Source organism: Apteryx mantelli, chromosome 3 (assembly GCF_036417845.1).
Source record: "Apteryx mantelli isolate bAptMan1 chromosome 3, bAptMan1.hap1, whole genome shotgun sequence".
Lineage (NCBI taxonomy): Eukaryota > Metazoa > Chordata > Aves > Apterygiformes > Apterygidae > Apteryx > Apteryx mantelli.
This window is the reverse complement of record NC_089980.1, coordinates 41,160,414-41,184,926: the sequence shown is the minus strand read 5'-3', so window position 1 is coordinate 41,184,926 and position 24,513 is coordinate 41,160,414. Positions and strand designations below refer to the sequence as shown.

Sequence of the window (24,513 nt, the reverse complement as noted above, 5' to 3'; positions counted from 1 at the left end):
TTACAGATGTCTCTCCTCTCCCCCCTCCTTTTCCGTGGTCAGCTGTAAATATTTATCTGGCAGGCCGCAGTGAAAGGCATGGCCCAAAACACTTAATCACAGTTTCAGCATGGCTGCCCTCCAGAGCACCCTGATCTCAGGGGACAGTGGTTTTTTTCTACAGCTTTGTTAGGGGAAGGTACCTTGGGTCTTATGCAGGCAAACAAGCTCTTTGAAAAGCAATTCATAACATCTTAAACATGGGCTGCTGGGCTTTTTTTTTCTCTTTTAAAGATTTTTTTTTCTTTTCATTTTAAAGAGTCATGTTCTGATTTGCTTTTTAATCCAGACTGCAGGGACATGAGTTAGCCCTGCCGCCCTGCCATTAACAGCCTGGTGCTGTTTTCTGACCAGAAATGGTGAAGGAGAAAGAGCAAAGTCAAACTGGATTAGTCAGGAGTTTTTGGAAGTCTTTCCTAGAAGCAGTGGAATCACTGTAACAATCTCATAACTTCTATAATTTGTGTGATGCTGAGGGAGACCTCATCACCCACGACCGAGGCAGCTGTCTCTGGGGTGGGACCTGGCATCGCCTGCAGGGTGCTCAGCTCTGCACAGCAGCAGTTTGGGGCAAGTGGAAACACGGCCAGTGGCTGGCAGTCGTGGGGGATTCCCAGGGGGAAAAAAAAAAAAAAAGCACTTTTAAAAGCCCTGTTTCTCAGAACACTCTGATACTTTACTTTCTAAACATCAGAGGTTTGGGGCAGGCTACCAAATGCAGACATGCATGGCTCTCCCCGGGGGCTCCTGCTGGGGCTACAAAGGGAATTTTAAGGAAACAGGACGCCAGAGCTGGGTTAGAGCTGGCCCGGGAAAGGAGTGTTGATAGTTGCAGTCTCAGATGTCATAAGGTGTTATTACCTCATTCTTACATCATCTCTGCTTATACGAACCTCGGCCCAGCGGTTAGCGTGGTGCTCAGGTTATTTCCTGCCCAGCAATAGACTGCCCCTCAGATCAGAAGCAAATCGTGCAGAGCCAAGGGTTCGCATGCCTGTCACCCTCGGTTTTCACCCCCGACTCTGGGTCTAGCCCTCTGACTCCCGTCTCTTTACAGGCCTCAGTGCTGGGTCTGTAAAGAGACACAAAAATCCTGCCCGGCCTGAGAGGGTAAGGGTTTCAAGTCATTATAGCAGTGGGTACTTTGAAAGTAGGTAAATAAATAGGAAAAAAAGAAAAAAAAACGCTCCACCAAAAAGCAAAGGCATTGACTCAGAGGGGAAGACTTACACCTGCTGCTCAGGGACCTGGGAAGGGCTGTCTGGGCAACGGTGGCACTGCCGTGTGGGAAGATGCTTTTTGCTGTCCTGCCACCAGGCCTGAAGGGAACTTGGGAAGATTTCCCAGTCTTCGATTGTTCCTTCCCTCCCTGCACATTGCAAACCCATCTTTGGGGCTCTAAAAGCCATATACTTGCACTTCTGCTGAGTACATTTGTTCCTGCCTTTGCAATGGATCCCCTTTTTTGCCATTCAAATCTAGAGCAGTTTCTAGGGGCCAAAAATAGCCAGCAAAATGCTGCTGACGAATTTCCTCAAAGGAGACATTGTACTGAGCATCTCCTGAGGACTCAATCTCAACTTGTACATGGAGAAATCAGGGGAGGAGAAAGTGAGGACAGGACCATAACATTGAAAATGGTGGAGCTCAAGCTGCAAAACAAAAGCAGCCCTGTGGGATATCCCTCAAAATTTGCTTCAGCCCCAAAACAGCTCAGAGGCTGGAGTGCAAAAAGAGGTGGCTATGTTTATTCTGTGCCGCAGCTTCCTGCATCCTGGACAAAATTGTGGCAGATCCTTCCTTTGGAGAACTGAGATGTCCAACCAAAAGCTCTGTTGCTCCCTCACCACAGCGATTATCACCTCAGTCTCCAGCTGAGACACAAATGCCTTTTGTTTTTGTAGTGCTTTGCAATTTTCTGCACTTTTGCAAAGCAGATCCATGCATGCCATCACATTTCTTTGTCAGCCCTCATTGCATTGTGACTGCCTCACCACTTATTCAAAAGTATTTGATTTGCCGCCTATTTATTTATCAGTCTGCCTCTAGGTCTTCCAACGCACTGAGATTCACTCCTTGCCACCGCTTCCACTGGGAATGCATGCTTTGTCAGCATGGCTGCGAACCTGCAGAGTCCTTTCCAAAGGAAAGTCCACTTTTTGCAACAAGCATATTTAGACCAGTGATCAGTAACACACTAGGTAACTTGGTCTCAAATTAATCTGATATAACAGGAGTGGCTCTTGCAGTTTTTAACAGACTCTCAGTATCTAGAGAACTGTTAAAACCCCATCCCTGTAAATGTAAATATAAATATACAGGAATCTCAGTTTCCTTCAAATTGTAAGGTAATTTTTTTTTACCTTGCAACTGCAAAGAAAAGATGAAAATGTAATTCAGCTATATTTAAAAGTTTTTAACTGGTCAGACTCCAAAACACTGTATTTTTTTAATCTCCTGTTTTTTAAGCCAATGCTGTGAGATTTTAGGCCTTACTTGGGATTTTGAAATGTCTGGGGTTGGTAATACTGTATCTGTTAATTGTTCGCACCAACACAGCTTATAGCATTACTACCTGGTAGGCCACAGGATGCTCTCAGAGTAGCATCTCCTGTTAGGGCAGGCTTTTCCAAAAGCCTCTGTTTGCTTTGACCAAAAGAGGCTGCTGGCTTTTTATTGCAACAGGGAACTGTCCCTCGTCCTGCCTTGTACCGCGTCTGCTCCAGGGATTGCCCGCCTCCCATCCTCCAGCGCTGCCGGTTACAGCAGTGATGGTACAGCCGGGGCAGCCCTCAGCGGGGCTGGGGAGGGCACGGGGCAGGAGGTATTTTTTTTATATTGCGACGGCTGTCAGGCTGACAGCAGCCAGCCACAGCCTGGCTTTCCCACGGTCCCGTCACCTTCCCGTCCACGCCGGGGTGAGGTGCCAGTTTGGCCCCCGGCTGCCGTTTCTCAAGGGTGGGGAGGTGGAAAGGGCTGCCGAGGCCCAGCCAGAGCTTTTGTGACCCAGACATCAAGCGTGATGCCGTTTTGGCGGTGCACTTTGTCCTCCTGCTTTGCGAGCCAAGAGTGTCTCCAGGGAGAAGCGCCTCCGTCCTCTTCCTCCTGGCACCACCGCGGCCTGTTTTGCGCCAGCCCCATGCCAGGCACAGGGTTCGCCGTGCGCCTCTGAGCTGCACATGGTCCTCTGCTGCTCTTTCTTCTTCCTTTTCTTCTTAAAAAAAAAAAAAAGAAAGAAAGGAAAAAGAAAAAAGAAAAGAAAAATCAAACGGCTCTTTGCTGTTTGTTTTTCTTCCCCAGGAACTGATTACACAACAGGAAATCCTTCGGGGACGGCAGCTTGTCACCCCGGCCAGCCTCGGCCTCCTGCCCTCCCCTTCCTTGCCCCAGACACAGCAAAACGGTCGCTCCAGGGGAACTGGCTGCCGGCACCGGCTGGTCTCCGAGGAGCGGGAGGGCCATGCCGGGGGCTGAGCGCTCCCCGCTGCAAGCGCACGGCGAGGCGCTGCCCGCGGGCGGGAGAGCCGGGGCAGGGGGACACTGCTCGGCTGCTCGATACACCTTTTCCAAGGGACATTTCTAACAACAGCGGTCCCAGGTTAGGGCCACACCAGCTACGGCATGTCCCCATCTGTCAGCATTTGTGTTGTTTTTTTTTTTTTTTTACCCCCCCTTTTGCAAGCCCAGGGGTGAGCATGCTCCAGGTGCCATTTCGGGACCCCTTGAGGCTGACAGCCTCGAGGGCAGCAAAGGGCCCCACTGCCCCCCGGCGCTGCCCCCCGGCACTGCCGTGCCGTGGCCCATGCGCCAGGCAGCCTGGTCCAGGCCATGGCATGCAAGGACAGCTTGAGCTACAGCCTGTGTATTTCCATCCCTGCTCTTTCTGGCCCAGGCCCAGGAAGCTCAGATGATTTACCAGATACGGAGAGAGAGGACAGGGAATAATTCAGAGACTTTTGCTTTTTCGGTGGGAAGAAATATTACCACGCTCTTTCGCAGCATGTAAACCTTCCAGCCATGCCAGCACCGAGAGGAAATGTGTTGTTGCCGAAATGTGTTGATGCACCAGCCAGCGATGGGCTCTGTTTAGGAGACCCAGCGATGGGCCGAGGCAATGCCAGCCCCAGACGAGCTCTGCAAAGCACAACGAGCGCCTCCCCGGTGACAGGCCCAGGGAAAGCTAAAAGGGACACGTCTGCGCACCACGTCATCACCAGCATGAGTTGTCACTCCACCTCCATTCGCATCGCTCAAGGATCCCAAAGGGCCAAGTCCCGCTTTAGCTCAAAGGGGCTGTTGCCTCCCTCCTCAATGCAGACACAGACCTGGAGTCCTCAGGCCAAGGGACAGCCTTAGCAGGAACTGCAGCTATAGCAAGAAGGAGAAGATACATCCAAACTGTAATTCCATAAAAAAATGTCAGAGTTAGACAGAGAAAAGGAATGGGTCTGTAAGCCTAACAAGTTGTGAAGGCTGAGTTTCTGTGTGGCTGTTGCAAGGAAAGAGTTGTGGCTTTGCCAGGCAGTTGTGACAGGCCACAGGAAGGTGGGATGAGAAGGCATTACCAGTCTGTGGTGTGCAGCCACTTGCAGTTGCAGAAGGTGGCCCCGGCTGAGACGACCGAAGCCTGTGGCATGTGGCCAGGACATTTCCTGCACCCTGCAACAAGCCCTCGGTCGGCCTCACCTCCTCAAAGGAGCACCATCGTCTACAGAGCAAAGGCCAGGGAGTGCAGGAGCCCTTGAGAGTACCCCCGCTCAGCACCGCGAGGTGCCCTGGGTGGCCCACCCCAACCTCCTGGGACCCCTGGTCAACCCGCAAGGCAGGAGCTGGATGGAGTGGTTCGTGCTGCCTCCTGGCCTATGGTCGCAAGTTTGCCATCACTCGTGGGAGAGGTGTGGAGGGACACAAGAGTGCACACCCTGCATGGGGCTGCAGTCCCACAGATCAGACACAGCCTTGGGCACAGCCGTTCAACCGCCACGAGCCCCAGCTTCCCCCCCTGCTACACAACAGTTATAACACACCGTGGCACGTGGGCCGGGCTCCTTGAAGGAGCAGTGCAATGTGTGAAGTCTGTCTAAATGCGGTGTTCATAGTTAAATACTCAGACAGCACTGCCCTAAGCCAAAAATGTATGGGCAGAGGCACAAGGAAATAGGATTCCCACAATCCACAAATTATAATACGTGTTTTCCTTTTAACTCCAGCTACAGATGCTGCCAGTTATCTGGAATTAATTTGGGTGGTTAATTGCCCTGCGGTATCTACCTCGAGCTCCCTGAATAACGCAGACCCTGCAGCCACTCAGTTCCCTTCCCACCTGTAAACTCCAAGGCAGCCTCTGACGGAAACTCAGCCGGAAAACGTCAGCCTTGGACCTCTTGGGTTTGGTCAGTTGTGCCCAACAGGCAGCCATTGCTGCATCTCCTCACCTAAAATTCCCTTCACATGTCAACAAAAATGTGATTTCCTTTCCAGCCCTGTAAGAGCCCCACTGCCACATGCAGTGTGTGATCAGCGGTGGCCAGCACGGGGTGACACTAGCTCTAAAAGCAAGCAATGCTCCTGGGGTTGTCACCCCAGGCCCCTCCTGCCAAGGCACTGCCATAGGTGCTCTGCAGCAATCTCACACCACAGCGTGTGCTGCAGATCCTCTGCAGCAGGCAGCACTGGGAAAGCCGGGGCTGGCATTGCCCAGGCAGGGGAGCAAGGTCCTGGCAAACAGGAGCCTGGGTTTCCTTGCCTGACTCTGCCATGGACTTGGTGTGACATTTAGTGCAGGTCAGAGCAACTCCCAGCGCTCCCTTTGCACAGGAATAAGCAGGAAGAAACAACACTGCTTCCTTTCCAATTTTTTCCAGACTGTTTTGCGAGCATCCCTGAAAGCTGAAGGTTTCATTGCCAGCAGCTGGCAGTGCAGGCACGAGCGCACAGCGCCAAGGAGCCAGAAAGCTCTGCACAGACAGACTGGGCCTCTCTGTTTGCTAAGCCACGTGCCCCAGGTTGCTCCGAGGTACAAGCAGCAGCTCACTCTGCTCCCTGGGCTGCTCCGAGCTGCCCCTGGCCTCCAAGGCCCCAGGCACCCACCCAGGTGACAGAGAGCCAGGGATCTGGCCGAAAACCTTGGGCAGTGCTAGCCAGAGCTCTACTAGTGCATCCCTGTGCGTGAACCACCGGCTCGGCTGCCCCCGCGGCCACGTCAGGACAGTCAGAGCCTTCCTGTTCCTCCATGAAGGTTGTCCTCCCCCATGGGCAGCCGGCAAGCCCCGGGAAAGGCCGGCAGGACATAGCGAGGCCTCATCCTGCATCAGGCCTTGCAGTCTGTCCCACTGAGCTGGAAGGGGCCCCTGCCACCAGCTGGGGTGGGGGTGCCGGGATCGCTGCGGAGGGTGTGCTGAGGAAATCGCCGTTCCCTCTTATGGCAGCTGGAGGTGACTGAGCTGCTCAGTGCCACGGGAAATCAGATTCATTGAATCTGAGAGTTGGTAACTTTGGTAGCAAATACTGCATTTATGGACAAACAACTTTGGGAGCTAGGGGAAAACCACTCTCTGCCTCTAAGGAAAAGGCTTACTTTGTAGTAAGACCATCAAGAGAGACTCCAAAGATGCAGGGTAAAGTCTTCCTGCTACCAACAGTTTTCTGTACGGATCTAAATGATTTGCTTAATCTGTTCTGCATTTCAGCTCCAAACTGAGGTTCTTTTCTCTGTACAGCACTATAGCAGCTCAAAAATAGCAGGAAAATGCACAATTTTGGTATGTACAAGAAGTGTCTGAATCCTATTTACCTTAACTATTGCGCTGTCTCCCCGAGGAAATCACAAAGCTACAGTCTGTAGAGCACTACAGTAATGAGAGCCACAGAAATACCATTGGAAACAGAAAGGTTAGGTTATTTAATATGAACCACACATGCTACTCGGAGCTTTCCGAGTAATCCAGCTTCTGCATGTCCTCGCTGCATTACAAAAACGATGCATCATCTCCCCTTTTCTTGGCTTTGTTAAGGGGAATGCATCTCCCCCGAGACCACAGTTGCTTCAAATGCTCTCTGCTCTGTTTGTATTTGATTTTACCCAGTAGTTTCAAGCAATTCTGATACTGAATGACTGTTGATCTAGGGCTGTACCTTGTTTGACATCTGCTTCGAAGGAGTTGTGTGCAGGTCTGTTTGAATAACTTTATATAGGGCACATAGACTTTTCAGTTAAAGGCTTTATAATGATCCAGTCAATACAGTGTTTATCTTCACAGACAAAAGCACGTGACCACAATGGCTTTCATATTTATGGACCCGGTTTAAAGCTGATGTATATCTTTCCTCTGCCTTTTATGAGCTTTGGCGTAGGCTGTGAGACCAGATTCTGCCCTCAGCTGAATGAATGCGGCGCCACAGGTTTTACCCCATGCAAAAGAAAGCAGAACTAGGGTCTCTCTTTCTCCAGCCCAACCCTCCATCTTGCTCACAGCCGTGTACTTGATGTGGTCACTGCCTGGCAAGGAAGATGGTCGCTAGTCCTCCCTGAAGTCTAAGTTACAATAGACTTTGGAGTGCATGTGCAAATCCCCATCCTCTCGGTGAAGGACTGGAGCAAATCCACGCAGTTGTGTGAGCCAGCTCATCTGGGCTGATGCTGACTGCTGACAGGGCCAGTCTGGGCTCCAGTCTTGAGTCTGACACTGGTGCCCTGGGTGACCTCTGGTAAATAGGAATAGGGGACATCAGCGACAAGCTCAGCATGTGTCAGGTCCTTCCCTTATCTGCTCTCTGCCTCAATTTCCTCATCACAAACTGACCGTCCCACTTCCCACTGCACCACTGCTGGGAGGCTGCCTCCTCCAAGGGCTGCAAAGCTTTTTGCAGCTCTGGAGCCATCACTGCTGTGGCAGCACCAGGTCTTGCGCTGCAGAAGAGCATCACTGGGGTAAGAGTAGACTTCTCACCTCCCTGCTGGCAGTGTGCCTTAAACTAGTTCACACAGCACAAATGGCAGGCTCCAACCTACCTGAAAGGGCAAGGACCCTGCACCACATGGAGGCAGCTGCCCAGAAGAGGACCTCTGGCCCCTCCGCCATGGGCCCAGCGCAGTCTGAGGCCAGTGTGGCACTGAAAACTTGATAACCTGCCATGCCCTACCTAAACCGAGTCGGTGGGGTTTTTCCTTGCCTGGTGGAAATACACCCAGAAAGCACCATTGCTGGCCACACGCCTAGCAGTCCTGGCATCCAGAGATCAGAAGGAAGGGGCTGCACTGCTTTTTCTCTCTGGGCAGAGAAGAGGGGGGAACATTAGTGTCCTTCACTTTGAGTGCACAGAGACCCACTACATAAGCAAGGTAAAATGATGTCTTCTTTCTTTGCTGTCACAAGGACAGAGACACCATTCTGTCTGCATGGTGGTGGAGGGTGGGGGACAGGAGAGGTATGCAAAACAGACAGATGGCTACACAGCCAGCCCGGTTATTACTGGAATAAATTGGGTAAATCACAGGCTAAGCAGTTGCTCTCCCTGTGGTAGAAGAGGATCTGACACCATGATTGAAAATTAGCAGCATCTCAGAGGCAATCATGGCAGGGAAGCTTGCTGTGCTGGGAAGCTCCATTGAACTGGGTATTGCACTTGGACTATGTTATTATTGCACTTTAAACCACAAGAACAAAATGTTTGGGACATGCTAATGACACCAGGAGAAACAGAAGCATTCTGATTTGGTAGTAATTGTTGTAATTATTTTCTACCAGAGCAGACACGAATATAATATAATTGGTCTGATTATTTATCAGCATTGAACACAAGAAAGAAAACAATGCCAGTAAATAGCAGTGGGTTTATTTTGGGGAACTGTTTAAAGCTAGAAAAGGACAAAACATCTCTCTTCAAAACAGGGCTTGTAAACACTCTCCACTGAAGACCTAACAAAGGCTTTCAGGATTCAAAACAGCTTTATATAACCAAGGGTTTGTCCTACTGTATTTGGTTTGGTGGCACTGCTTAAATCCAGGTTTGCTGAGCAGTCTTATGTCGAGCAAGACCCTTCCTGACATCTTTGCCAAATGTTACCTGTTTGCCACGAAATTGTCTGGAGTGGATGACTCTCGGTATCCTTTTCATAAAAAATTGTCAAAGATGCTTCAGCCATTTCTAAAAGTGGGACATAGTTTTGTCTACATTAATACTTTCTTATCACTGAGACTGAAGACTGAAACAAGGCGGCCAAGGAAGGAAACCAGGAGGAGAACATTTGTGAGGAGAAAGAAATTGCACCAAGACCCCAGTGTTGAAGCCTTTGAGCTGGTTCAGTGCAGTTTCTTAGAGGAACCTGAAACCAGGAGAGATGGGGAAGACTGGACAAAGATATGGTTCAGATGGAGGAGAGACATTCAAGGAGGCCAGGGAAAAAGAGGAATAGGCCCAGGTGGACAAAACAGGAGAGCTGTGGGGGGACAAGGACAGTTCTCACACAGCCAGGGATGCAAGACAGGGCACCAAAGTCTCACTGTCCCTCAGTGGCCAGCAAATACCTCTGAGACCCACTGGTTTAGCATGCCAGCATCCTCCAAGGCTACTCTACACAGAGGCCAAAAACCTGCAGGTGGTCTCGGCTAGCCCATTTCAGGGTATCTGCAGTACATATCAGAGTGAGAAGAGTGAAGTGCCCAGGGGACCATTCTGTAGAAAGCAAATTTTCTCCTGCTGCAGATGACTACTTTTCTTGTAAAAGGGGCTTTGTTGTCTCTGTCTCTCCACTTGGCACCCAGCTTTCATGGCACTTTCGGTTCCTCCACTCGTTTGACCTTGGAGCTACTATGCTGTGAACGCGTCAGGAGGGAACATGCGATCAATACTGGCCAACCCACTAACAGACCGAGCTATTATTACAGCAGGCAATGATGTGAGCAGCCACAAAAAGGAAAACAGATTTTTGGGCTCCTCATATGTCCAGAGCTATCTGCACATCCTGTCCCGGGTTAACTGAAAACATGTGGTCAAGTGTTGTGGGGCTGGCTTGCAGCTACAGCATCAGCTAGCTCTCGAAGTGTATCAATTCTCTATTTCCTTATTGCCTTTCTTGAATAAGCCTACTAAAATCTAGCTCAGGAAATGGTGAGATACCAACATGCCTAAACTTATGCCTTCATGTCACTGAGGCTACTACTCCTCCTGTGGAGCTTTGTTGTTTTGGCTGCCTCCTCTCTCTGGCTCTCTCATTGCAGCATGGGGGTTACCAAGCACCAGAGGACACTTATCCTTGCTTTTCTGAGTTGTTCCTACACCCCTAAAACATATTGCATATATAATATATATATATATAGTAAAGCTGAGACTGTGCTCAAACCAGACTCACTTTGTTCCTATGTCACATGGACACTAGCCTGCCCTCTCATACGGGTCTGACCCACTAAGATGAGAATATCTGGGAAACTTGGAGCCTGAGGCATCCCCTTGCAAGTGGCCTCAGCAGCTGTGGATGCTCAGTGTGGGTGGTTCAGCCAAGCCTGGCCCCTCAGCTGTACCATTAGCTGCTGTGGTGAGGGACATGACTGAAGTAAGGCAGCTGTGATAGCCGGGGCTCCTCCTAGAAGGGCCTCAGTATCTCCCACACTGAGGACCCGCAGGATCTGTAGGCTGCCCCTATGCAGCTATGTGGGTAGATCAGCAAGAGGCCCAGGCTATGCCCTGACGCCAGCAGTTCAGTAGCCCCACCAGGATGTCCCCAGCCTCACCAACAAAGGTGTGAGGTTCAAGTGACTACCAAGGCCTCATACCACCTTCTAGGAGGGGAATGAGGATTTTGTCCCTGGCCTCCATGGAAGCAGGACTGGACTTTATCCAGACCATTCATTGTCAACCCAAGACACCCGAGAAAACAAAATACAGTTAAACTACTTTTATTTAATAACACAGAGTGCACTTTATAAGAAATCAGAGTGGCCATACTTTCTCAGAGCCACTAGACCTTGTTGGAGGCACTAGCCCACCTCAAACCCTGGCAGGAGCGGACACTGCCCCAGAGGAGGGTGAGACAGGACAGGCATACAGTGACCTTCACCAGAAAACCCTCCCACCTTACACTTTCCACAGCCAGAGGTGGCATTTGTGTGTGCAGTGTTTCTTGGGGGATGTTTTTCTTTCTTCTTTTTCATGCTTGTATCTGTGTAAATATTTAGCAGCCACAGCGTCCTGTGGCACAGGGTTCCCCAGTGCAACCCTGTGCTCCGTGGAGAACTGCCTCCGGTTGTTTGCTTTGAACCTGCCACCTGCTAGTTTTATTTGATGTCCCTGAATTTCTCATCTGAGGAGGAACAGTGTACAATCACTGTCCATTTTGTAATGAAGGAGCTTTGTTTGGAGTCACTGTTGTCCAGGTGCCTGCTTCTTTTTAATTCAATGGTGAAAGCTCCCAAATACTTCAAGGACACAGGTCAGGTATTCATAATTTTTTTCTTCACTTTTCCTAAACATTACTGGCATGACATGTTGCAAAAGTCTGCTAGTTGTTACCCCAAATGGTTCAGACTGCAGAAATAGCAGAGAAATGCTTCTTCCCACTCTTGCTTTCACATATATAACCTATATGCACATCCTCCATGTGTCACTAGCTGCACACACCTGCAAATGCACCTCAACACACAGCTTCATTCACACATCTCACCCGGGGTGACAATCTTGGCCTTAGAAGCACTTCTGATTTTGCCTGTTTTCCTAGCTTATCTGGCAGGTAGGCAGATAGGTCAACATTCAGCTCTCAGTTGGAAACAGGGTGATAGGTGTGTTTTCTATGCATCATCATGTTTTCTAGCACGCAGATGGTGAGTGTCCTGCAGATAGACTTCACATCCAGCCTCTTCAAAGACCCAGGTAGGCACAGGGCACCCTACTTGTGGGCAATTGTAGAAGCACAGAGATTTCCACACAGTCAAATGAAACATGCATATACATATATGTGTGTGTGTGAGTGTGTGGGTACATATATACATACATATGAGAAAATGTTTGAACAATGCAAGAAGAACTGATCTTGTACTCTCCCCTAGAAAGGACTCGAGGTTCAGGGTATCCATATAACCACCCATTTTGCCATTTCTCTGGACTGAGTTCTCCTCTCTCATTTTTTATATGGTAACAGTACTAACCCAGTTAATTTACTTTAATTGAAGGACAGTATTAACATAAACAGGCCCACCTAAATCAAGAGAAGCCGTGGCCAAGTTCTTCAAACAACCGCCTGTCCCCATTCACTTTCCTGCAGTTGGTTAACTCAGATGAGTTCAGAGCTTCTGCGCTGCACCTTGGCACAACAGTCCTGCTTTCTTTGCAGGGTTTGTTTTCTGCTCTGAAGGGAAACACCTGCATATCTCCAGTGAGATTGGCTGAGAACAGAGAAAGATCTCAGCTTAGAAGTTACAGGCTCCCCCTCCAGCCGAGTCATAACCCAAACCTGGTGGGAGGACTCACCCTGGAGCCAGGAGTTCCAGCAACTCAGAGGTCCTGAAAGACCTACACTGAACTGACCATGCTCACAGTGCTATGCTCACATCCCAGTCCTCACCCCTGCCCATGCCAGCCATGGAGGGAGTGTTTGCATAAGGTATCTTGGAAGCCACAGAGGCAAAAGGCACTGTACAAATGTACAGGAAGCAAAGGGGCACAGTGGCCAGAGCAATGAGTGGCCTTCAGAAGATCACAGCTCTGGTTTCACTGGTTTCCTGAATAGTCTTTGGCAAATCCTTTCCCCATGCCTGAGCTGGGCATCCAGACAAGGCTGATGTCCTTAACCTCCTCTGTAAGGTACACTGGTAACTACAGCTAAAGACTACTACATAAGATCTTAGTGTATACCACTAGCCTGTTTTCTTTTAGCTTCAGAGTTGTCACTATCAAGGCTTATCACCATGTTTTACTGCAAGAACTGCTGTGTTTTGTAGTTAACTCAGAGGCTCAGCATGCAAGGAGACATGAAGGAACATAAATCTGATTTAACCCAAGCACATGCCAGGGGCCTAGACTAAGCTCTAGGAGCATTAAAAATAGCCCTTTGCCCTGCCAGCTCACTCAGGCCAATTAGCCTGACAGCACACTGCAGAGCTTTCTGCTGGCTTTCTGCTGGCTTTCTGCTGCTATGCCTGTGGTACTCTGGTTTCAGCAGGACAGGTGTCTATATATACAATGTGGTTGATAAAAGGTCAACACATCCTGTTCTATATATGTATATACTTATAAACACATTTGATCTGCCATAAGTCTACAGATGATCAGCGCTGCAGGCCACAGTGGCCACCATGTTTTTCAACCATATCTAGGGCCCTAAACCTGGATGTACTGAGTAATCAGGCCGTTTTGGAAGAAACATCACTGAGAAAGGCAATTCTGCATGGGAGATACGAGTGCAGAGAACTTGCTGGGAGCCAGCAAGTGCACCTTACAACCCTTGGAAAGCAGGCCAAGGCCAATTAACAACAAGCTGCAGTTGACAGGAAGGAGAGGATTTCAAGATAAGAGGGATGGCAAGAAGCCTAGGGGAGATGGGAACTAGGAGGGAAGAGCAGAAAAGGCCTCCTAGGAATGAGCTTAAGTGGGACTGCAGGGAATTAAAGCTGGTATTTCTGGGGAGCCTTGGAAAAGAGGCCAGGTCTTTAGGTAACAGTCTTTTGAGATGCTGGTTAAGATAAAAAGCTGGGAATATGGGGAAGAGAGAAATTAGCCTAAGGAGAGAGCGAGGAGAAGGGAATGCAGACTACAAGCACCTGAGATGGGTTTTTTAGAGCAAGATCCAGAGGAAGGGGTGAGCTACTGGCCACTGAGGAGAGCAGTATGAGGGCTCTATTCCTAAGGAAAAGGATTACTGAGAAACTGCTGAAAGAGGTGTAAGACTTATTAAAACTGTGAAACAAAGACCAGCTGTGTGGTCACCTGCCCTTTTGTCTGGAGAACTGAGACCTCCAGCAGGTCACATTCAACCCCCATGCAATAGGCAGGTCACTTAAAAAGCTGAAGAAGCTTCTGGGGGGCTGCACCAGTGAAGGCCAATATACTGTACCAGGTCCAGCCTCAAAGGGAGCAGCTGCAGAGTGAGCTCCTCTTACATGCAAAGAACCTGGCATTCATTTTAGAAAAGCTTCTGATAGTTTACTTTTAAAGCCAGTCTCTTGCAGGCATAGCTTGTGATTTTGGAGTGCTTGGGATTGGCAGTGCCCTGTCATAACTTGCCACACTCCATGCCCTCCTATGCCCCACCCACCAACACCACAAAGATGACAAATGCATGAGACTCACCAGAAGTGTGAATATAGCAGCTGTTACACTTTATTTCATTATTTTTATTTTTCCTTCTGATTGAAAAAGAAAAGACAGAGAGAAAAGTTACAAAAGTACTAGAAGGCAACGATATTGGCAGGACATCTCTGTTCCCTGCTCCCACCTCCTGGGCCCCCTCTGTCCAGGGGAAGGCAGCCTGCAGCACCTGTAGGCTGGTAGTAACATGTGTCCTAGGCCAAGCACCTCTGCAGCTCCCGTTTCAGCAGCACTGAGTGAAGTCTGGGAGCACTGGCAAGAGGCAGGGAGCTGTCACTCCAGCCGTCTGCACGTGAAACATGCCTCTCAGAAGATGGGTACCAGACTACAGCTGTCCCTCCTCTTGAGCACAGAGGTTTGGTCCAAGGAAGTAACAGTTCCTGTCCTGCAATGGTCAGTTTGATCTGGCAGCAGTTAAAAAGCTGAGCTGTGTCATCAAAATGAGATAAGCAGAATCTCTACAGGGGTGGGAGGAAACAAGAAAGGAATCAGCCTTGTTTTGGAGGAAGTGAATTCTGCAGGGACTCACAAAGGCTTTGCCAGAGGCACCTCACCAACAAACCAAAGCAGTCCCCTTGGAGGCAGTGCTGGTGCAGGGTGTGGCACAGCTGTGAAGGTCTTTAGCCAAAGGGCAGGCAGAGTCAGGGCAGCATCAGGACATGCGTCCCCTCACCACCTTGCCCAACTGCTCTGCCTGCCTGAGTGAGAAGCAGTTGGGGAGGGAGGAAGGCAGGGGTGGGGAATTTGGGTTCTCAGGCCTATAAGGCCTTTGGGCTTTTCCCCAAGAGTCTCAGTGAAGGGCCCAGAAAGTACCAGATGCAATGCTGGATCACTGTGTGGCCCTCCTACTGGGAGCTGGACTGACTGTTGGTCTCATCCAAAGAGTGGCATCAAAGACCTCCACACTGGAGCATATTTAAAAATAAAATTGATTTCTATTACTCACAGTTGCTCCTCTTGATCCAGACAAGGAGTAAACTACTTGCTCTCCCTTGAGCCCAGCCAGATACAGGCTCAAGGTGGGGAATGCCTAGAAGAAGAGGTTACTCTCTTCACCAGAGGCTGGCAACAAGGACTGATCAGGTGCAGCAGGGGGAAATGCCTTGTTCCTCTGCCTCACCAAGAGAGCTGAGAGCTTCTCCCATTAGCTGCTGCCTTGTAGCACAAAGCATGCAAGGCCAGAACCCAATCAAATTCCAGTGGCAATGAGGCCTAGCACGGTCCTAATTGCCTTAGGACTGTGTCTACAGAAAGGAAGTGGCTCACAGCATCCTCCAAATCTTCCTCCTGTTTCTTTTACCAACAGATGGCTACAAGTCAGCTACAAGTCAGAGATCCCATTCTCCCACTTCATGCTACATCTGGGTATACTTGCTCCACTGGGGGCCGATCTGAATTTAATAGCCAGTATAACAGGAGGCTAGAAGGCCTGCCAGATACATTTGATTTAGTTGAGTCTGGTGATGCCAGCTACAAACAGCATCACTTATGGGCAGCAGGGTATAAGGATAATGCTATGGACAAATATTCCATATCCTAGAACAGAGACAGCCTCAACAGAGATGAGATCCAAGAGCACACAATCACCCCCAAGTCCTTTTCTCTGACAGTGCCATGAGAAGACAGAAGGTGGGTGCCAAGTTTCCTTGGATGGCTGAACATAATCCTTCATTTGCTTGTGCCTCTCATTTCAATCCATTTTCAGATGAGATCAATGAGTTGTCAGCACACCAACTGGGACATGCACCTACAGATTTGCCAGTTACCCCCTCCACCTCCATCTCCCAGAGTCTTCCACTCAGGAGAGCTTAAAGTGAATGCAATTTTAACAATGTGAAAGAGGAGCCGTCCTTGCTTTGCAGGCTGCCCTGTCTAACATCTGTCTCCAATCCTGAGATCATTTCTGAGTAGGAGAAGGGTTTGGTCTATAGCAAACCATTGTAGGGCACTGTAGGCTCCTGGAAAACCAACTGGACTTGCTTTCACAACCTGACTCCTCATCACTGCTGCCATGTAGGCCATGATAGTCACCAAACCTCTCAGGGATATCTTCAACTACCACATCCAACATGTTTGACACTGCCCTGATGGCCACCTGTGTGGTTTGTGAACTTGACTGGCTCATTTTGCCCTGAAAGACAAATCTCTCCATTTGCCACCACACTGATGTGGTGATGGTATGAAACCAGGCACTGCTGCAGAGCCATCTGCTTCCTGCTGCCAGAGAGGTTGTATTGCAAAGACATGCCACTGTCCCCTTCTCCCCCCACCCATCCCCTTGGGCATCACCCCCTCCCCTTCTCCCTGCCAGGCAGGCAGTTGGTTGACAGTTCCTGAGGTTTTTGGAGAAACTCCTTCAGTAGGCACATGACGGTTCTTCCACTGGAGCTATCGGGCTCAGCGGCTTCAAGGTGCTGAGGGAACGGAAGGCAAAGATGGATGGATCATACACAAAGTGGGGTGGCGGGCGGCCTCCGTTGATGCTCTGCAGGGGAATACAAAGAGGGATGAAGTCAGTGCTCACGTAAGCTGCCAGCAGTGAAGTTCTTGCTTCAAAGTCCTGACACCCCACTCTCTGGTACAGTCACACCTCCTTGAATGTGTGGTCATCCACACATCCATTTGGTACTTGCAGCAATGACACTAGCATAAGCAATTAAGTGCTTTCCTCATTGCCTCGTTCCTACTCTTCTCAAGAAAAGCATATCACCCCCTTCAAGACTGAGGTCCCTGGGACCTACATGACCAGGACCCATGGCTGCCTGTAGCCACTCACGTATGTAAAATGGGGTGAGGATATACAGTGATCCATTTGGAGTCCCAGAGCCAGAACAGCATAGCTGCCAGAAGGTATCACATGGATGAGCTAAATTCACATTCATTTGGCCTTAAAGTAAGATCTACTACACTTTAAGTAGGGAGACAAACTAGGCTACCTCTGAAGACTCATTCTTCAGTCCTATGTTTTGACAACTGTCTAATATGGATTTACAAATCACCCTTTCTCAATCTATAAAGTCCTAGACACACTGAAACTCTCCAGAATTTTGGCTGCAGTCTCCAGTTTGGGCTTCATCACTGCTTCTTCTCCTATTTTATCTATTGCGTCTCCTCATCTGGTTTTATTTTCCCTCTAACAAATTGTATTTTCTGCTTAAATTCTCTCATTTCTAATCCACTTACAGTCTCTCTGCTCTTTCTACACTGTAATGCACAACCAGAATTTTCTCTCTTGAAGTCACTTCACATCCAGAAGCGTCTGACTGGCTTTTTGGGGAAGCTCCTCATTTAGCAAGCTTGATTTTCAGGAGCTCTGGAGCTCTTCCAGCTCCTGTGAAAATCAGCCAAAGGGCCAGAGGCTTGACACTTTTGGAAATCATGCCTTCCCTAGGTTTAGGTCTAGGCTAGAAGGAGACACCCAAGCCAGCCTTCTTTCTCACGCTGGAGTTGCCATCCAGGCCTCTTGCAAGGGAACTTCCCTGAATGAGGATGGTTTACAAATAAAGGAAAAATAAATGAAGAGAGAATCCCAGAACAGTCCTGGCTGCAAGATGGGTACACACACGTGGGACCTACAACAGCTGATGTTATCTGCAGAGCTCTGGGATAACCTGTGATATGTTATAGCCAACACATTCCCAAAACAGTGAGAAACGGCTCAGATATGCTTGGCGCCCACCTGAAGGCCTCACAGTCTGGTTTGTACCATGGTCTCCAAAGATCACTCTCTCCCCTTCCTCTTCCCTGTCCCCAGAGCATGGTCAGACCAAATCCAGAGTGAGGAGGCCAGAAATACCCATGTACCCATGTCATGACAGGTTAGAAATGCTATTCTCCGCTAGGCCGCGCTGGGATCTATGGATCCACTGGGACAGGAATTACAATGCCAAAGAAGCAATTACACCCCATTACATAGGAAATGTTTTTCATTTACTTCTTGGAGACTTTATTTTCTTTTTTGCCTTTGGAAAACAGAAACACCAGCAGGGTGGATGCTTCACGAACATGTTCTGGCCAGGAGAGGAAGTCCCATTGGTCTCCTGGCCAGCAGAGTACTTTATCATGCTCCTGCACAGACCATCTCAGAGTTCACACCCCAGAGATAGGTGCGAGCTACCAAATGCCACATGCTGGAGAGTTCAGCGGCTCAGAAATGCATTTAAATGCTCCATACCCTCATATTGTTCCCATCTCTGCCAGGAAGGGCTTTACCATTGTTTTTATGGAGGATGGGAAAGGCTGAGTGAAAGGGAAGCTGAGCTGCTCTCCTTTAGCCCTGGGCTTTGCTGTTAGATGTCTCCCTGCTTCCTCTTCTAGACCTTTCCTAGGAACATCCCTGGTGTCCCATGCCCAGACTGCACAAAGGGACCTTTTCGCAAAGAATTATCAACTCTACTGTCTCCTCTAAGAAAGATAATCATTTTGACACTTCAAGGTCAGATCTAACATATAGTTGCAACCACATATCAGCCTTTTGATGCCACTTGCCCCTACTCTGGCTGGATTTTAACTTATCACAGGACAGGCACACACAAGTTTTCCCAGCAAGCTGCCCAAATGGTCAGGCTCACCCAGTCATGCCAAATTAGAGAGAACTAAGAAAGTGTCAAAGCCAGGTCCCAGATGCTGCAGCAGAATCTGGTAGCTTGTACCTCTGGGATCCTGGTCATGGTTTGGCCCCACAGAACAACTTTCCTTTTAAAAAGGGCCTCTTTAAAAGTCAGTGTGGGCAGAGCATTGCTGCCTAGTTGATCTTTCCTCTTCAAATTAAGATGGGCACTTCAGAATGGAAAATGCCAACATGATGCTTGGCATCAGCTGTGCCTAGAGTTTCGGCCAGCAAATCATGCCCTGCTACATCCCCCTGACACCTTGGCCAGCAGCGTAAGAAACAAGAGAGGCAGATTTAAGGGCCTTTACTCAATAGCCACCTGCTGTGGGGTTATATATGGTGTGCGCTCTGGCAAGCCTCAGAGCTGGAGGGTAACATAGCAACCCCTATTCAAAGCTAAGGGGCAGAATAAATCAGCACATTTGTCCTTCTCCAGAACAGAGAAGGTTCCCTGTCAGTGCCAAGAGGGAAAGGGAACAAAGAACCTGGCAGTCCCCTCCATTTTGAAATGCCAGATGGGATTAAGGAAGGCAGCTGAATCAGTTGATTTCTGGCAGATGGCAGATGGAGAAGAGGCTGAGGAAAGAAGGGTCCTGAGGAAGGATGAAAGTCATCCACAAAACTCATCAGGCTTTGAGTAGGAAGGAGCCCGGGGGTCACTCTCTGTGCCTTCTGGGGCCAATGTGTGGGGCAGAGTGCCTTCCTAGGGCACTGCAAGGGGAAACAGCACAGAACAAGGGCCAAGGTAAAGGACAGGGACGTGAGAAAACACAGGAGGATGGAGAGATTCACAGGCAGTTGGACAGCTGCAAGTACTGCTTCACGCTGCACCTGATCCTATCTCCTCATTGTGGCAACCCCCAGGTAACAGCAAGACAATGGCTTTCAACAGCCCAACCACCACAATAACAGGTGAGGGCACAAAAGCAGCCCTATGTCTAACTACAGGTATAGGAGAGGCAGTAACACAGCTGCCCTTGCGAGAACAGCCTGACTGATCTGCAACCAATAATACCTTGAGGGGTCTGCCTTATACCTATTCCAAGACTGTCAGGACAGCACCTCTACTAGGGGCCTTGCTGGAGGGAAGAAAGAGCCCCAGAACACCAGCACCAAATCACTTGACTCTCTTCTTGCAGAAATACATGTTTTCTTTGGAGCACATATCCTGCTCTAGGGATGACCAACCCTGATCTGGCTTAGTCCATGACACCATTTGGGATCACAGCATGTGGCGGTCTGGCTCTGATGAGTAGTGCAAGGCAAAGCTCTGTGGATTTGTTCCCAGAAAGATGAGAGCTAGGGAAGGCTGCCAGAGAGGCGAACACATTCCTCCCATCCTGTTGCTCGGGCCAACTGCCTCTCTATAGTTAGGGAAAGTGTCCTAGCCAGCCTGTCCTTCCCCTTGGGCACTAAGGAGCAGCCTGCGATGCTGGGGACATCAGTTTTACTAAGGAAGGCTGTTTGCGTTGCTCCTGCCACAGCAGGCCTCTGGAGAGCTTTCCACAAACCTGCTTGACGGCCCCTGCTGAGCAACCCCGGGTCAGCTCCTGCAGAGGCTCCTCAGAGAGCAAACACTCCACACTTGACATTAAAGGCCAATGTGTTCACTCTAATGGCATTCAGGCAGCTGGGTAACTTGCACAAAATGGAGCCTAATATGGGGCCTGTGCTAATAGCAATCATTAACCAGAGCCCTCAATTTGTTAAGCAATGTATTTACACAGCTGGAGAATGGCCTGAGATACAATCACTTGGCTGCTGGCAGGAGGGCACACATGCTTAGATGTGTGCTCCATCAAACACACTCATGTTCACTTGCACATGCTTCTGTGCACATGCTTATCTGTTCTTACAAGCCTCGTTCTTCCTGGTACACAAATACTTCCCTGGTTACTTGTTACACACTCCTCCATGCACTTGCCAACCACATTCTGACTTCAAAATTACAAGGAGAGCAGTCCCTGCTCATATGAATCCTGTCCACTCACACCATAACTCAAGCCAAGTGGGGCCTTGGATGGGACTGAGCTCTACCAGTATACAGAGGACAGTTGAAGGGAGCACAGATCATCACTTGCTTATACAACTGCCCTGAGCAGGAAGCTAGTTTCAGTACCTGCGGACACTCAGATTACTTCATTGCACACTCCATTTGAGTTCAGTTAACTCCAAAGAGAGCTAATTTGTGTTACCCACATTTCAGGTAACTATGCACAGACAGCCTCAGTCACGGATGCTTGTCAGCATACACACAGGCACGCACACATTCCCTTCTTCATATATGCACTCCCACATGTACATTCTTGCAAATCTGTACTGTAGTCACCAACTGTATTATCACCATTAAATACAGGTGGCAAACAAGCAGCCAGGTTTGAAACATATCTGAAACACATTAACGAAGATGGTACAGATGGTGACTGGATCCAGTTGCCCCAAAGAAAAACATAGAGGTTAAATAATACAGAAGAAAAGCAGAGCTTAAATCATATTAGCAACTCTCAGACAACAGAAGAATGGGCAACTGCCCCATAAATCCATTTGTAACATAACAGTACATTTCAGCAAGGAAAAAGTACATAGAAAGAAGATAAGCAGGTAAGGAGTAAATTTACTAATATAAACCCACATTTGTTCTTAAATACCCCTCCCTTACCCCTGTGAAGTCTGGGAAAATACCCAAAATGCAGATTGTGAAATAACTTAATTTTGGACTCATGACTCCACAGAAACACGTTTCTCTTCTTTGGGTGAAGAGAAGGCAAGCACAACTCCAAGCATGCTTTCAGTTGTGGGAAAGCCAGTCCCCAAAGGAGGGGGGAAAATGAAGTTACCTAACACAACAATGTGCTAGAAGGGAATGGTGTGTTAAGGGTGACACGAAACCAAGCTCTGCTTAATGCTCTTTGGTCTTTTTTCATAAGAGGGAGGGCGTCAGCTCTAGTATCCTGGCATGATTCAAAATCGGATCAGTTTGTGCACCCTGTCAACCCATTTCCTACACAGGGCCAATCCAACACAGGAGTCCCTCCTTTTCTACCCTTGGGCCTATGCAGTTAGGAAACGCTGCTGAGCTCTGTTGAAAGGCTGCTGCCTTCCAGTGGTGGATGTCTCTCAGTGGTGGGTGAGTGATTCCTTTGCAGTCTGTAGACACTCTTGTTAAAGTCCTCTGGGATGAAAGGCACCATGTAATTGCAAGTTGTAAAGGCACATCCGATTCCCACCACCTCCCTGTGTGGAAAGGAATAAATCCCCAGAAGAGCCTTGGCAAAGGCAGATGTCTGCCCGTGATGCTGCCTGTTCGTGAGACGGCTGCCTTGCCTAGGAGTGGACACAGCCAGAGGTAGTGCCATATTCAGGACACATAGAGAATGAAGGCTGTCTGACTGTACAGCAGAGCATTTACAGATACAGCATTTTTAATTCCACTTTGTCCTGCTTCCTTTCACCCCTGCCAGGTAATTAAAAAGAAACTGGTGACACTTCAACGTTGATGTTTGAAACCATCAACTGTGAGCAAGGGAGGAGGACCTCAAGGCCTGCTCTTAGCTACATCTCTAAATCAGAGCATAGTCCTGACCAAGCTACTTCCCTTCATCTGTGCCTCAGTTTCTCCTCTGTAGAAGGGGGGTAAAATATATACACTGCAGTCATGCAGCCAGGATGAATTAATTAACAGCTACGTGTTGCAATCTTCTGATGAGAGGTAATTCCTTTCAATTACAGTCTCGCTTCAGGCAGTTTTAAAGACATAGTCATTGACAAGCAGGACCAGCTCCTCCAGAGGAGCAGCAATTCACATCTCACTGCTTCTTCATTAACTCCAATAGGGCTCTAACTATTTATTCCAGTCACAAACCTGGAGCGGCTCAAAGAATAACTTTTCAAATGCATACCACTCCCCTCTTGAAAGTCTCTCCTTCTCCCTCAGGTTTTTTATATAGCTTAATTTTAGGGAACAGGCAGAAGACAGAGCATGACAGAACTTCATTTTGGGATCACTATTCTTTCTTTTCTTCCAAGGAAAAGAAAGATCAACTCCAAATGCTGTTCTGATGAGGGAGAGCAGAACTTTGCAGTTTGCACTGTTTTTCTGTTTTCTCCATTACCCTTCCCTAAAAGGGTGAGAGAAAGGCCTGTCTTTCTCCACCAACATAAGGCTGCTTAACACCTACTTCCTTCTGTGCAACCATATTGCTAAAACCAGTTCAATAGTCTACAGACACATCACTCTTCCTCTTAAAAAGGAAAAAAAAAAAAACCATCAACATTTGCAAACGTGTGTGCAGAGTTGTCAGATGGCAACTACCAGACCTAGAGAGGTGCCACTGGACAGAAAACACCGAACTTTTTTGGAAGGCACTTCAAAGGGCCTAACAGATGCTTGCTGGTCACTTGCCCAAAAGCAGAAACAGGCCAGCTATGGGTCCCTGCTGGTACCAGCGTAACAAGCCTTTCTTCTTCTCTCTCTCACACATCTTTGAGATGTGTCTTTGAAAAAGCTGACTGCAAGCTTTGATTTTGCTTGCCTGACAATCTGAAGGACAGAGGCTGCATGATGAAAGGGGACAGAAGGGTCATTCAGAGGAGCAGGCTTGTCAGTGTTCAGTGATTAACTTGTGGAACTCACTGCCTCAGAGTCCCAGTGCAAATCACACTCTAAATACCACACAAATATCTTGTGAACATGTGAATGCATCCACACCCCCTGGCTAGTGAGCTGTGCCTCATCCCTACCTTCTCTCCTCCTCTGATCCAATATGGCCTGTGCTTCCCTGCATATGCACACCTGCAGCAGTCCCTGCACAAGCCCCAGGGTTCATGTATGCCTGAGCAGGAGCAGGCGTAGGCGTAAAAGGGAAGCTCCCAGTAAACACAAGCACAGGCACAGCACAATCTGGCCCTTATTCTCTCAACTGCACCTGAGCAGAGTCTTCACAAGTTTTGAACTGTACAAAAACAACATGACCATGTCCTCTGCTTCCTCCTCACCTTCCCATCTCCAACCCTCCCTTGTGCAGCAGGAACATTCTCCCTCCCTCCAGAGGAATCAAAACTGTCTGCCCCTCAGTTCTTCTCCATTCAGGCCAGGAACCCCAAGTCCCAGCGCTCTCACAAAGCTGGTGCGTGGGGCATACTTGGGCATGCGAAGCCTCCAGTTTGTGGGCGGCCAGGGCAACCTGATTCCCTCCAGCCAGACAGGCTGGCATAAAGCAGCACTATGCTTTCAACTTAAAGGGAACGCAAATTAAAACTGCAAAGTGAGTATTAATTATCCTGGCATGAGCAGGCTGCGAACAGATGCTGACACAGTGCACTTGCCTCTGGACAAACCGCTCCAGCCTTGGAAGCCAAGCGCAGGAAGTGGGTGCATTATGGAAGAGGTGTGTGGGAAAAGAGGATTATAGCACTAGGGACTGGAGAGGAAATGGGTGCTAGGTTCTCACAGCCATGTGAACAGAGGGGAGCAGGGAACAACTGCAGTGGCCCTAGATGTGGCAGTAAAAGGATGTGCCTGACCTACCATCTTGGACTTGACATTACTGCCAGAAAACACAGTG

At 48.9% G+C, this 24,513-nt stretch overlaps 1 protein-coding gene across 2 annotated transcripts in view; it reads right to left on the bottom strand.

Annotated features, from left to right (window-relative positions):
* Nucleotides 1-16,618: 16,618 nt before the first annotated feature.
* Nucleotides 16,619-24,513, bottom strand: part of LOC106485571 (uncharacterized) — a 62,738-nt gene continuing 54,843 nt past the window's right edge. For both annotated transcript variants that reach the window (XM_013943982.2, XM_013943983.2), the window contains one exon: nt 16,619-16,822. In XM_013943982.2, coding sequence (XP_013799436.1) covers nt 16,694-16,822 — 129 coding nt within the window. In that variant the 3' untranslated portion in view covers nt 16,619-16,693. The remainder of the gene's footprint in view (nt 16,823-24,513) is intronic.